The 14,562-nt window shown below is 36.8% G+C and overlaps 3 protein-coding genes across 9 annotated transcripts in view; all 3 read right to left on the reverse strand.

The window, feature by feature from the left end:
* LOC310723895 (interleukin-6 receptor subunit alpha-like) overlaps positions 1–701 on the reverse strand; it is a 37,615-nt gene extending 36,914 nt beyond the window's left edge. For 2 of the 4 annotated variants that reach the window (XR_014532824.1, XM_083537380.1), the window contains exon 1: positions 342–685. Coding sequence is in view for 3 of the 4 variants with exons in the window: in XM_083537380.1 (XP_083393506.1) it covers positions 342–429 (88 nt within the window). In the remaining variant the exon portion in view is untranslated. Of the gene's footprint in view, positions 1–341 lie in introns of all 4 variants that reach the window. The other 2 variants (XM_083537378.1, XM_083537382.1) reach the window with 2 other exon arrangements.
* Positions 1–14,562, reverse strand: part of LOC310725282 (uncharacterized protein) — a 39,017-nt gene that overhangs the window by 9,678 nt on the left and 14,777 nt on the right. The gene's annotated exons all lie outside the window — the stretch shown is intronic.
* atp8b2 (ATPase phospholipid transporting 8B2) overlaps positions 1,065–14,562 on the reverse strand; it is a 53,559-nt gene continuing 40,061 nt past the window's right edge. For all 4 annotated transcript variants that reach the window (XM_083536046.1, XM_083536045.1, XM_083536044.1 and 1 more), the window contains 9 exons: positions 14,295–14,502; positions 14,005–14,188; positions 8,496–8,719; positions 8,290–8,373; positions 7,962–8,207; positions 5,637–5,775; positions 5,296–5,426; positions 4,468–4,931; positions 1,065–3,485 (listed from right to left, as the gene is read on the reverse strand). In XM_083536046.1, the coding sequence (XP_083392172.1) occupies positions 4,473–4,931; positions 5,296–5,426; positions 5,637–5,775; positions 7,962–8,207; positions 8,290–8,373; positions 8,496–8,719; positions 14,005–14,188; positions 14,295–14,502 (1,675 nt within the window). In that variant the 3' untranslated portion in view covers positions 1,065–3,485; positions 4,468–4,472. The remainder of the gene's footprint in view (positions 3,486–4,467; positions 4,932–5,295; positions 5,427–5,636; positions 5,776–7,961; positions 8,208–8,289; positions 8,374–8,495; positions 8,720–14,004; positions 14,189–14,294; positions 14,503–14,562) is intronic.

Genomic DNA, 14,562 nt, shown 5'->3' on the forward strand with positions numbered 1-14,562 from the left:
CAAAAAATGCAGGCGATCTGTCATGACCTTGAATTGAAAATTCTTGTATAAAAAAAAAGTGAAATATCAAAAATATCATTAAATAGCAATTTCATCATATTCACTGTAAGCCTATACAGGTTGATTAAACAAAATGATGAAATCTTGTGCTTCAATTTAAGAAATGCCCAAATTTGAGAAATGAAAACTTATCCTACAATTTAAAACAATTTATTTGACTCTATTATATCAGCAATTATTGATTGAGCACGCAACGAGCACGCAACGAGCCAACCTGCCTGAACATCATCCTAATTTGTCTTTAACAATAGCAGCTAAAAAAAAAACTATAGGAGACCTACCTTTGCGAGGACATACAGGACTCTCCTGACCACAGTGGACAGTGGCTGCAAACAGTATAAAAAGAGAAAGTGCAGTCGGAAGGCTCATGGCTTAGTAGTTCACCAAATGATTGCAGTCGATGAGAAGTTTTAAGCGAATCACAAATAGGAACAAAACAAACATCATGGGAAACTTACAGGATGCATCATTACATTTCACCTCATGTTATCATTTCTGGTGTTCTAGAATGTAGTCTGTCTAATTGAAGACATTTCTTAATACCAGCGTTTGATAGTTGGACGGTTCCTTAAAGTTCTTCCCCTCCTCTCTGACTCTTTCCCTCCCCCTCTTTCTATCTCTCTCTCTCTCTCTCTCTCTCTCTCTCGCTAAATATGCGTCTGATAAATTGAATAACAATAAGGCATGGTCAACCCCTTAAGCACACAAATGAGACAAATGAGCTGTGCGGAGGAAGAAAACAAAGCTGAAAAGATTGATGAGTCATTGGAATGAACTACCAATATGTTGCAGACCTATAGTGTTTTAGAATTCACAGAATATGACATGACTGATATAAAAAAACAGTTTTGTAAACATAAAAAATATATTTTACGCCATGAAATATATATTAATTTAAACGTTTCAGCTGGACATTTTTGTCACAGAGCAGTCTTGACAGAATTTCTGGATGTGATCGCATCATGACTGTTACTGTGACACACGTTAGACACAAAAACACAATATTAGATTCGATTTTTAATCATATTCAGCTCATCATAATCAGACACAACAGCCTTGTGATGTACAGATGCAATATTACAAATGAAAATGCTGGTTTACAAAGTAAGTCTCAAATCGCAAAAATAAACATTTATAATAAATAAATAATTAAACAGGGGTTCAACATCACTACGTTTCAACTTCAAATTAAAAAGATACTGTTTTACCTGTAAGAGGTACAAAGCTTAGAATGATCTCAAACCCATTCACACAGGTAATGCTGTGTGGTTACGCCATACAATACATACAATGTATTCACCTGTGCATACAATTCATGTTAGTACATGTATCTAAGGCCACATTTAGAAAGAGACCATTACTGGTCCAGTAGACAAGAGGTCAGATCCATTTGGTAGCTTTTTTTTTTTTTTGGGTGACATTCTTTTCCGTTTTATTCCTGTAGAATCCAAAAGAGCAGATTTACAGTATGGCTCATTTACTTAGACTCCAGCAGTCCCGTTCTGAGTCTTGGAACACCAATATGGTGTGATAAATGTGAAAGAGTAAGTCAAGCGAGAGGTTTATTCCATTTGAGTTCATATTGCGTTCTCATGGAGAACAGTAGCGTTCACACAAACGCAAAAGCTGCTTCACACATATGTCCGTTGGCTTTACTTGAGCTGCAACTGGAAAATAGATTTGATCTATTCCATAATCCACAGATTCCAGACATCCTCCAAATATTCCGATATAAATTAATATGCCTTTGACAGTGTACAAATCAACAGCATTATAAATTACAATTTAACACAGTAGGTATGCTTTATAACACTGACCATGTCCATCATTGCAACAAATAAGTAATAAGAACTTAAATATATTTCAGTGGTGAATTTACTTCCTTTCCCAGGAACCTTTTTTTTTTTTTTACTTTTTATTAGTATCCCATGCACACCTGCTCATTCATGCAATTATTGTATAAGCCAATTAAGGGGCAGCAGGGCAATGAATCAAAACTATGCAACTCTATGCAAATTCAAGAGCTTTGGTTATCGTTCACATCACACATAACAGACTTTAGATATTACCTACAGTGGTCCCTTGGTAGCCCAAGGTTCCCAAGGTTAAACATGATGTGCTTTCTGAGATGCTTTCCTGCTTTTCTTTATCACCATTGTATGAGTGGCAGTTTGAGTTACACAAACAAACATGCCATGGACAACTTCATTGAGATCATATTTTCCTACATACTGGTGTTGATTAACTGAAGCTTTGACTTCACTGGTGCCACATAATTGGCTGACAACTGTGTGCATATACTGTACAGGTGTACAAGTGTATCTATTAACCTGGCCATTAAGTGTATATTGTGTATCAAATTGTTTTCAAGTATTGCGATATATTTAGTTGCCATACTGCAGACCTCTAACACATACTCAGGTAGATTGTAAATCTCTGAAATAAAATAATACACCCCAAAGGAAAGGCATTGCCAGGCACAAAAATAACAATCACAGTATCATGTATCTTTAAAGGCAATGTAGAAGATCTTAACCAAAAAAAAGAAAGAAAAAAGGATATCTGGGATATCGTTCATAACCTCTTTGCATTAAAAAAATCTGAGGTTCCAAATAAGGATCACCAATCATAACTTGGACATCTAAGATAGTTTAGTGCAACTAACGACGACCTATGTACAGTATATAGTGGGTTTACAAGTCATTACATTGTCTAGTAGTATTGTCTAATATTAAAACTAAGGCAAGTGAGTTTGAAGCATATAACACAGTGCAATTCGCCACAGACAGGAGTACACTACAAGTCTAAACATCTGTATCGGGTATCTGCCCACATTACAATTTCACTGCTAGATATTTGCTACAGAGGAGTAAAGAAATTGACATAACCCTGCTCTGGGATAGTAAAGCCATGTAGTATTAAGATGCAGAAAAATACTTGGTGTTATTTTTACGGAGCTTTCCCTGTCTGACAATCTCATCTGCTAAAACTGAAACGTTCAAAAATTCAACCACAGTGAACGGTAAGTAAGAGCAATCCTGTTTTTTTTTGTTTTTGTTTTTTTTAGCTGTCCCTAGGACTGTTAACCTGCATGATGACATTTGATTTTTAGTTTGCACAACAGAAACAAAAAAAAATACTATGTATATTTGAAGAATCAAGAGTACCATATACAGTGCATCTGCTGTATCTGCACTTATAGTCAGTATGTCAGTCTTTAGCAAAATACCTGTGTTCTTGACATCACTGTCCTGGTATGCAGTTACATATAAGATAGAGGAAACAGTCAAGGACATACAGTACAGAGGAGTGAACTCTCAGTACACAGTCACCCCTAAGTTGCCCATGGATGTAGTTGTAATGGAGAATGATTGCTGGCTCCACTGTGTCTTGCTCCTTTATCCCCAAAGGGAAAACAATGCTTCCTATAAAAGAGAGAGTAGATGTAATTTTAACCACTGAATAAAGGGCATGAATGCCCCCTAAACAGATGCATCCTGCTATTTGGTTCTTTTGTGAATTAAGGACATCAGGGTTTTTTTTATGGGGAATATTTCCCCTCATTACACCCCTGTCTTTTAAATGCAGCTAAACATATTTAATAGTTTCCTAAAAGACCCTGGTTCACATAAGGAGTGCACTTGTTTATACAGTGCTTCAACTTTGAGTCTCCTTCAAGTAGGTCCATGTTTTTAGTTAACAAAACTGCATTATTGGACCCAAGGGAAGTGTTAAAGAATGTTTACAATATAGTGATTGCACATTCATTGTATTACACATTCACTGTACAAGCTATTTATGATTCATTATTTTCTATTCACATACACAACATTCAATATATACAATACAATGTACACTATATGGACAAAAGTTTGTGGACATCTGACCATAAGATTCGCATGTGCTTTTTGAAGATCCTTTTCTGCCCATTTGTCATTATAATAACTTTTCATTTCTAGGAAGATGTTCCACTAGATTTTGCAGTGTGCTTGTAGAGATTCTTGCTCAGGAAGTCAGGAACTGGGGGCAGTAAACATTCTAAGTCATCCCAAAGGTGTTGAATAGGGTTGAGATCAGAGCTCTATGGCAGGCCACTCATTATCTTCCATGCCAACCAATGAAAACCATATTTTCATGGAGTTTGCTTTGTGCACAGGCGCATAGTAATGCTAAAACAGGTTTGGGTCTCCTAGTTCAAGTGAAGGGAAAATTGAATGCTACCACATTCCAAGACATCCTACACGATTGCTTGCTTCCAACAATGTGGTAACAGTTTGGGGAAGAGAGAAATATTGTTTGAATAGTCAAGTATCCCAAAACCTTTGTCCATTTAGTGTATAAACATTATTTTTTTTCAATTTATTTTACAGCAAATGTTTATTGTCAAAAGTACACGGGTGTATTTACCTGCACTACAAGACTGTAGCTTCTATCTCAACTTGTGCAACATCACTACCACTGTTGCTGGGTAAAGTGTTTATATTTGTTTGTCCTGTGCTCTCTTGACATGCTCCCTGAGGGCCAGTCAGAGAGGAAGATGTGGAGCCAAGTGGAGTCTGTGAGTTGGACAATATGTTGGGAGGGGTAGATGACGCTGTCTGTTTTTTCTTACGGAGTGTATCGATCCAACCGGTGCTGTGCCGCGAAGCGAACGATGCAAGAGCGAGCGAGCTCAGGCGCATATTTTTGCCCGATGTGATCAGCTCTCCAAAGCCCTCTTGATGCGCAAATGCATAACCTGAGCGACGAGAGCCTCCATGAAACGAACGCCCGAGAGCTCCACCCCCGGTGGCACCCATTCCACCAGCACCAGACCCAGCACGCCCGCTGGGCTTCCACTTCTTCTGACGCACAAGTTGAGTGTAGCGCACCTTGGAGGAAAAGTGAAAAGCGAAAATCATCGAAAGTGCTAGCTTTTAAGAAATATGCCAGAGGAAAGCACACAAACACTCCAGTTTTTCTTTGTATCCTTAAGTAATAACGTAATAATTAATTTAATGTAATGAATTCTAAACTTATGTACTTCACAACGTTAACCACATGTTACATATAATTAGAATATAATATACAGTTATTTTAAATAAAATCTGCACTTTCAACAGAAAAAAAATTTAACTCATAATAAATTATCTTAGCTAAATGTCCCCAGGTGAACGGCCCCACATGACCGAAAGTTCTCACAAAGTTCATCTCCTCATTTTGGTCCATAATGGTTATAAACATGTTTTGACTTACTGTATCTGACAGCTGGGGTTTAAGGTTTAGTTTGAGGAAGCGAAAGGTGACCACTGGGACAATGCAAATCACTGTAGCTAAAGCAATTGTCAACCACACCACTGGTTGTGCTAATGTGTTCTGCGCACTTCCTGTGGAGAAACAAACACATATTACACCATTAAATCTTACAAACATGTTTACTTCAAGCTCTAGTTAGATCTACTCAGAAGACTTTAAACAACAACAGATCATGTAATCCACGGTACAGCTATAAATCCACTGATGCGCATCTCAACAGTTTTCTGTTGAGATATTTTTAACTGGAATGTGGATAGTTTGGGGTTTTAGTGCAGTCTTACCAAGGAAGTGAAACTGCTTGGGAAAGAAGTTGAACAGGACACTGGAGTGCATGGTAAAGAGGATAGTGAAGTATGTCCCCAGAGAACCCCACACAAAGAAATGGTTAATGGCTGTCCAGTATCCTGTGTCCAGAGAGATCTACAAAATAGTTATAAAAGTTGTCATTCCACAGCTTTGAGATTATTGTATTTAAAATGATTTTCATTAAGTAGTCAAAAAATATTTTGTGCATAAACCAAATGTCTTTTGAATCATTGGCAGCCTTTCTTTGTAATAAAAACGATTGTTCTAGCTCAGAGTAAAATGTCACAGTGATTTAAATGGTCAAATAATCACCTATTAATTCAAATTTGCCAATTTATTATTTATTTGGTCATATATAGTCAGGGAAATTGAATATACAAAATCTTTTTCCACAATAGCTAAAACGGATGCGAGCGCAGATGAAGAGAGGTTATTATACCAAACAGGCAAACAATCCAAAAACCGACAGATAAAGGTAAAGCAGGCAAATGTCAGGCGATAAGCATACTGTACCACGTGAACTAGGCAAACAAAAATGAGAAACAAAAATTTAAATTGAATTCGAATTTATTTGTACAGTGGTTTTAACAATGGGCTTAGTTTTAAAGCAGTTTTATAGAAATAAATAAATAAATAAATAAATAAATAAATAAATAAATAAATAAATAAATAGGGTATGAAGTTTGAATTTATACGTTTATTGTCTATAAATGTACTCCTTATAAATTAAGCCCTATTGAATGACCACAGACTGTGGCACCAAATGTCCATTCATTACAGTTTTATCGTTGTGTGCTATTCAATAATTGTGCTTAAATGCAGAACTGATCACGAAAACTGCAGACCTAACCAATTGTAGTACACTGTTCATATCAATTACAGTCTAAATTCCTGGCATAGTTCTTGAGTTGCTTGCTCAGTAAAATCAGTTAACAACGAACATCAAAAAGAGGAAATATGAAAAAGTTTCGGTAATTTCCGGAAACAAATTTAATGAGTTACTTTGTGAAGACTAGACGAAAATAAAAGGGTATATATATATATATATATATATATATATATATATATATATATATATATATATATATATATATATATATATATATATATATATACACACATATATATATATACATACATACATACATACATACATACATACACACAATAACGGAAATGAAGACACCTCTTAACGGATGGCATGTAAAAATAAACTAATGAAATGTCTGAGAAGGAGACATAACATGAATGAAAACAGAGATGCACATGGTACACGCACTAAAATCTTAGTCAGGCAAGTGTTTCATGCCGTTGCAAATAGCGATATGCGTGGAAATAAATTGACGTAAAAATCATTCATTCATTCATTCATTTTCTCCCGCTTATCCGTAATTCGGGTCGCGGGGGCAGTAGTCTAAGCAGGCCCCCGCCTCCGACTGCTGCCCAATCCTCACAGCACCGTCCCTTACGGCCCCTCCTGCAGGTGGTGAGCCCACGGGAAGGCGGCCCCACGTCACTCCGACGTCACAGACCTTGATATTTCTTTCGTAAGGGACCCCCGGAGCATAGAGGGTTAAGGGCCTTGCTCAAGGGCCCAAGAGTGGCAGCTTGGCGCATTGACGTAAAAATGTTTTTTTTTTAATATATACGCACTGAAAGTTTGCCAACGTTGGTGTGCCAACCTGCTCTGCTGTGTTACGTAATGTATGACAGATGTTTACAGATGTATGTGTAGGTTACTAGAGTACAAATCCTGCATTAAACTCTGTCAGATTTTTGTCCAAAATGTGGAACCACTGGGGTTTTAGTCTGTATGTAAATGCATGATACTTTGAATTACTATTGTTTTTTTTTCCCTTTCTTTTTTGTATTGTTGGACCATGTTTTTCTTTAAATAAAAGTGATTATTATTATTATTATTATTATTATATTAAATAATATACAAATATTTTTTGAAAAAAAATATTACATTACTATTTCCACAAAACCTTTTCCACGTTCAATGCTCACAAACCAAAAATATTTAACTAAAAAATGTGGTGCGATCAGAAAGAGCTGATGCAAACAATGAAGACACATTTGTACATTGAAGAAGAGATAGCATAATATCCCTGACTGTTTATCTACACTGTGCACCAACAATGTATGTGGCCAATGTTCCTTCCTAATAATTAAATTAGAGATAATTAAAATGACACTTTATGTTACCAAATGGCAAAAAATATTTGCCTTTACTTTGAGCTTGGTGTTTAAAAAGCTACTCTGATGAGCCAGATCAGCTGTAGAGCGTCTTGACTGACCTGGACACTAACGACGATGACGAGGGCCGTGGCAGTGGTGACAGCGAAGGTCTGATAATCGGCGAGCGGAATGCCGTTGCTCTGCGTAGCCCGTGAAAGAACGCCGTACGGCACAAAGAACAGCACCACGGAGGTGTAGATGCCTTGAGTAATGCAAATGAAGAACTCCCGCTTGTTAAAAAGCAGGTTTAGTTGACCTGGCTCATACAGTTTCGGATACTCCAGACTACGCTGCTCTGGGACATCCTGGGGGACAGAAAGGATGGTGTGAGAGTTTAATTATCACTAAAAGAGACTTTGAATAGAAATTTGAATGTGGTGTGAATACCTGGTCAAAAATGCCCATAGCCAAAACAGGCAATGATGTGTACACAATGTTATAGAGAGTGATGAAGTACTGGTCATATACGGTCTGAATGGGAAGGAGAAAACAAATGTTTGTTTACACTTTATATAAATGCATGTAAAATATGAGGACATAGTAGCCCAGTGGATAAGATGTTCAAACACAACCCTCAAACACAACCCTCTGACCTGGGCAGAGAAGCCACAGAAGAACCCGAACCAGAAGTGCACCATGGTGAAGGCAAAGTTCTTGTAAAAGAAGTAGCAGAGGAAGCGGCACATGCGCAGATAGGACCAGCGGCCGTGTACAAGTAGGAGGCGCTGCAAGAAGCGGAACTGGGAGAAGGAGTAGTCGGATGCCAGCACTGCCTGAATGCCCTCCTGCCCGCTGATTCCCACTCCGATATGAGCCGCTAGATAGAAAAGAAAACAGAATTAATGAGTTAATCATGTGTTTCTGTAAACTGAATGATTACTGCAAAAATAAGAAATTTTTTGAGCAAATCAACTTTGGTTTTTTTTTTATTATTATTTATTTTATTTATTTTTATTGATAGCTTAGGTAACAGTTCATAGATCATGTGCTTTTTTACATTTGACCCTGTATATGAACAAAATTGGACAAAAGAGAAAAATAACTACTACAGTTTCCTACAGAATTATGTAATCTTTGTTAGTTAGTCTGTTTAATATTAATCTGCAACTGTAAGTAAACTACGTGCCAGAAGATTGTAGTCCTGTAAAATAACACTTATGAGCATGCTGGTAATTATAGCGCACAATCAGAGCCAGACAGTAAAGAAATTCCTTTTTAAGTAACAATGCTACAGTACATACAAAGAAAAAACTTACTAAAAGACATTAAATCGAGAGCAGAATTCAGTATGAATATTTTAGAATACTTTTCCACCAATACGTGTTTACAATGCGTTTAATTATAAGGGGAAAAAAATTCTATAAGATATGGTATTGTCTTACTATGGTACATTTTGCATATAGGCCGAATTAAACCTGATTATATGCCGTAGGATTAAATTTTTATTTGTTCATACCATTCAACATCATGTAAGTAAAATAGCTGACACTACCTGATGACTGTGTGCATCATCCTTTCAGATTCATCAAAGCATGTAACAAAAGACCTGAAACCAACTGCGCCCATTTTACGAAAAAAAAAAAAAAACCCTTTAACATTTTCTCCCCACATATTCAAATATAAACTATAAAGAATTATGACCCTGGCAAAACTGCTGATGTGAAGATGGAAGATCGTGTGATAAAATCATGCATCTCTGTTATTTGCAATCCTATTTTTGCTCTACAACAAATTATGAAGTGGTATCTCAGTAGGCTAAGGATCTGGAAAGTTATGATTTTTAATTCCTAGCACCAATGAGCTGCCACTGTTGGGCTTCTAAATGTATCAAGCTTTGTATTTGATTTGGAATTTGTATTATGAGTTTTGTATTTGCAGTTATCAACTTTTCAATTTCTTTAACATGTGAAAAAAGAGTTCTTTTTAATCTGTGTGACCTGATTAACATATTTGTGAAAAACATTGGTCTTTTGAGAAGCATGCATGTTTTAAACCCTTTAGCCACTTTACCCTGGATTACATTTAAATATTTATTACACTTCATGCATTAGGTACAATAATTTATCAGGAATCATCTACTTGATTATTCATTATGTTGAATGTGTCTATGATATGACTCTCATATTGAATGGCATAATACATTATATTGCAACACTTACGCTGTTGACCATTTCAAAATGTGCAAATTGTAGATATTGACTACTTATTGCTTCAAACATGTAATATCTTTTGAGAAGCAAATGTTTCTTCATCACTGCCCTATGACTGTCACAAACATTTACTTTTATGCTAATTTAATTCTACCTGGTTCTATTAGGCTACATAGTCTGACAAGCTGACAGTAAAATACATTTTTTCATCCCTAATGAGCGAGCTAATGACAACTGTGACAAGAAAATGTCATAAGGAAGAAACATTGAGAAGAACCATACTTAAAAGGGAGCTAATCCTTATCTGGGTGGCACAGAATGTCCATTCAATACAGTTTCATCATTGTTTATCTATCAAATTTCTGTTTAGGAAGGGATGTTTAGTATTCAGCTGCCATAGTCCTGGTCTAGGAAAGCGGGTAAAAATAAATAGGCCAGCTTCTGCCCAACCAAGAGCACAATCATGACTACTTTAAAATGTTCCACCGGTTTGTGAAATGCTGACTGCACCCCAGGCCTCCTCACACTACATTAGTACCTGACTTTACCAACATTTTTGCAGATGACTAAGCAAAATCTGCACACTCCAAAATCTTATGAAACATTTTCCCAGAACAGTGGATGTTAATATAGCAGCAAATGAAAAAACTAAATGTGGAATCAGATGTTCACAAAACCTCTGTTCATAAAGTGTATCCAATTCCACGTGTATGATGTTTGAATTGTTAACAAATTCAATTTTGTGGTTTAATTCTTTCTTTTTCGACATTGCACTGATTGGCCATGCTCTTATACATAGAATAGCATCCACGTTAGAACTTGGGAACACCTTGTTAAAAAAACAAAACAAAACAAGTGGGTGAGACAGTAAAACGGGAAGTGTGTTGAGAAAAGTGTTACGAGACGGCGTACAGGAAATTTTGTCATGCGCAACACTGCTTTCAACACCCTTCTTCTTTTTTTTAGTATATCTAATTGTGACATGATGTGGTCCGGTCGCAGAGTTTCTTGTGTACCCAAACATACACAATAAAAGAACAAGGAAACTAACGCACACACAACACACAAATATATCTACAACCTAAAAAAATATATGACAATGATAGTACTAACATGTTTTGAAAACTCATCACGGACCATAGCTTCAGCGATTGAATGAAACCAAGAAGATATTATAAAAATCCTACAGAAAAAGCTGAGCATCATTTCAGGTTAATCAGAATCAAATTATGGATGGCAGGTATTTGATCATTACATTTGAACAACCCCTCCCACTTTAAAAACGTTTGTGCAGACTTATGTATCTGGTTAATAAAATATTTTTTACTTTATCATCTATCATTCTATTTGTTTTACACTTAAAATTTGGTTAGTATAAGAAGCGTCAAATTGTTATTTTTGGTTTCATTTTTCCAGACAAAAAGTTGCAATTTTTACTATGAAATGTATATTCTAAAAAGAAATACTTGCAAAACATGCAATAGAGATTTGTTTTTCTTCTAAACATGGACACACATACACACACCAGAAAGGGTTGTTTTTCCTGGCTGGGTTTCTTAGGTCAATTGGAATGTGAGCAAGTAGATATTGCCCTTGGTGTCAGTGTTAAAATTTCCATACTTTTACACTGACAATAAACATTCTTGTGTTCCTGATTAAAACAGCAAGCCCATAAAAACCCAAGCAGGCAGCAGCTATGGTCCTGATAACAAAAACCTGGCAAATTGTGATGCGGGGGGTCAGTACTCCTGCGCTTACTAAACAATGCAGGTCAGTTCTATTTACACTGGTGAGCATTTGCATTTAATGGAAGGGGAAATGCTGTAGAAAGGTGGCGCGATGGAAATCACCAGGTCCGTTAAAACGAGACCGGCTTCCAGAACCTTTCTCGAGTTGTTCAAGAGATAAGAAATACCTTTGACCTGTGCTTTCTCTTTCCTGCTCTTATACACATATACCTAGCAGAAATGGAGAGCTGAAAAAATTTACCTTGTGGCATTATTTTAAGGCCTACACTGCTAGATTTCAGTTGTGTGGACCAAATATACTGTAGAAGCTATGACTCTGTTCTCAAGAAGAGAGAGAGGGGGAAAAGGTTCATTAACTTCCTGTTTGAAAAAAGGATGGTTATGTAAAAGGAAGTCCCTTACTGGCAGTGGGTGAACATTTAAAAAAAAAACATGCCTCTAAAAATATTACAGCTCTTTTATCATGCAGGCTTAAAATCCTGTCACATATCATACAACCCAGTTTATTGAATGTACACCAGCAGAGTCAGGTTAACAAGACAGCGTATTTGTATTATAACTATGGTACTGTAGCAAATCTTGTTATAACTGTCTCAATGCCGACATAAAATATCTACAGTATATCTAATACACAGTTGTGTGAAAAAGTGTCAGATGTCCTGATTTCTTACTTTTTTTGCATGTTTGTTATACTTTAATGTTTTAGATCATCAAACTAATTTAAATATTAGTAAAAGATAACACAAGTGAACATAACGAAGTTTTTAATGAAGTTTATTATTGAGGGAAAACTAAATCCAAAACTACATGGCCCTGTGTGAAAAAGTGTTTGCAGTTGTTGCTGCTAAGGGCGGCCCCACCAGTTATTAGGTTTAGGGGTAATTAAGTGAGTCTGTTACAGCGCTGTGGAATTCTGGTCCACTCCTCTATGCAGAATTGTTGTAATTCAGCCACATTAACGAGCATGAACCCCCTTTTTAAGGTCATGCCACATCATCTCAATATCATTCAGGTCAGGACTTTGACTAGGCCACTCCAAAGTCTCCATTTTGTTTTTCTTCAGCCATTCAAAGGTGGACTTGCTAGTGTGTTTTGGATCATTGTCCTTCTCCAGAACCCAAGTTCACTTCAGCTTGAGGTCATAAAATAAAACTGTAATGAGCCTTTATGTTCTTTTTGTTCAGCAGCAGTTTTCGTCTTGAAACTCTGCATGCAGACCATTTTTGCCCAGTCTCTTTCTTATGGTAGAGTCATGAACACTGACCTTAACTGAGGCAAATGAGGGATGCAGTTCTTTGGATGTTGTTGTCGGACCTTTTGTGACCTCTTGGATGAGTCGTCGCTGTGCTCTTAGGGTAATTTTGTTCGGCCGGCCACTCCTGGGAAGGTTCTCTATTGTTCCATGTTTTTGCTATTTGTGAATAATGGCTCTCACTGGGGTTCGCTGGAGTCTCAAAGCTTTAGAAATGTCTTTATAATCTTTTCCAGATTGATAGATCTCCAATACTTTCTTTCTCATTTCTTTCTGAATTCCTTTGGATATCGGCATGATGTCTAGCTTTTGAGGATCTTTTGGTCTACTTCACTTTGTCAGGCAGGTACTATTTTAGAGATTTCTTGATTGTGAACAGGTGTGTCAGTAATCAGGCCTCGGTGTGGCGAAAGAAATTGAATTTAGGTGTGATAAACCACAGTTTTAACGGGGGGGCAAACACTTATTCACACAGGGCCATGTAGTTTTGGATTGTGTTTTCCCTCAATAATAAAAACCTTCATTCAAAAACTGGATGTTGTGTTCAATTGTGTTATCTTTTACTAATATTTAAATTAGTTTGATGATCTGAAACTTTAAAGTGTGACAAACATGCAAAAAAATAAGAAATCAAACACTTTTTTTCACAAGTAAAAAAAAAAAACAGAACAATATATTTGCTATATCAGATATTTATCTGAATGTAATATTGGGACACTGGTGCAGATTAAAATTGTAAACAGAATAAGAAGGGTTGATTAGATTTAAGGTTGAAATTTTTTGTACAGTTGAACTGCGCTCAACTGAAAATGTTATGAAAATACCAAGAAAATATAAATTTTTGCCGTATTTTTGCATCTATACGTGTCTATTGAGCCAAAACGTCCACCTATGTTGGTTGATCCTTAACAAATGTATATCACACATTCTAAACAAAACGTCTCTAACTCACTTTTTATCATACTGACGTCATTGGCTCCATCTCCGATTGCAAGGGTGACGGCTTTCTTGTGTCGCTTGACGAGTTCAACCACCAAAGCTTTCTGTAGAGGAGTGACCCTGCAGCAGATTACTGCCTTACATGCACATGCTGTCTCCAAAAATTCTTGCTCCATATCTGACTCCAGTGCATGAGCCTGCAACAGAGACAAACAGTAAACAGGCTTAAAAGCCCTAATGATCAGAGATAGCCTTTTCACAAATCCTTCAGAAATAAGATTCCAAAAAGCAACTGTCACTCACCAGGCTGTGTCCACTGATAACAAGTGCAAACTCTCCACTGATGGACTCCAGCACTGAGGTAGGAAAGGTCTGAGGTTGGGAACCTTTGTCCTGATTAGGTGTCTGCTTAGATGCTTCCATCTCAAATCTATTACCTTGTTCTTGAGTCTCTGTCTCCTTCAGACCTTCTCTTGTGCGGACAGACTCCATCATGCGCTCTCGTGCTCTCCTGCATAAAAAAGGTCATGTGAGTGGCAGAGCTCAGAAAATAACTTACTGACCACTTGAT

Source organism: Silurus aristotelis, assembly GCF_946808225.1.
Source record: "Silurus aristotelis genome assembly, chromosome: 1".
Lineage (NCBI taxonomy): Eukaryota > Metazoa > Chordata > Actinopteri > Siluriformes > Siluridae > Silurus > Silurus aristotelis.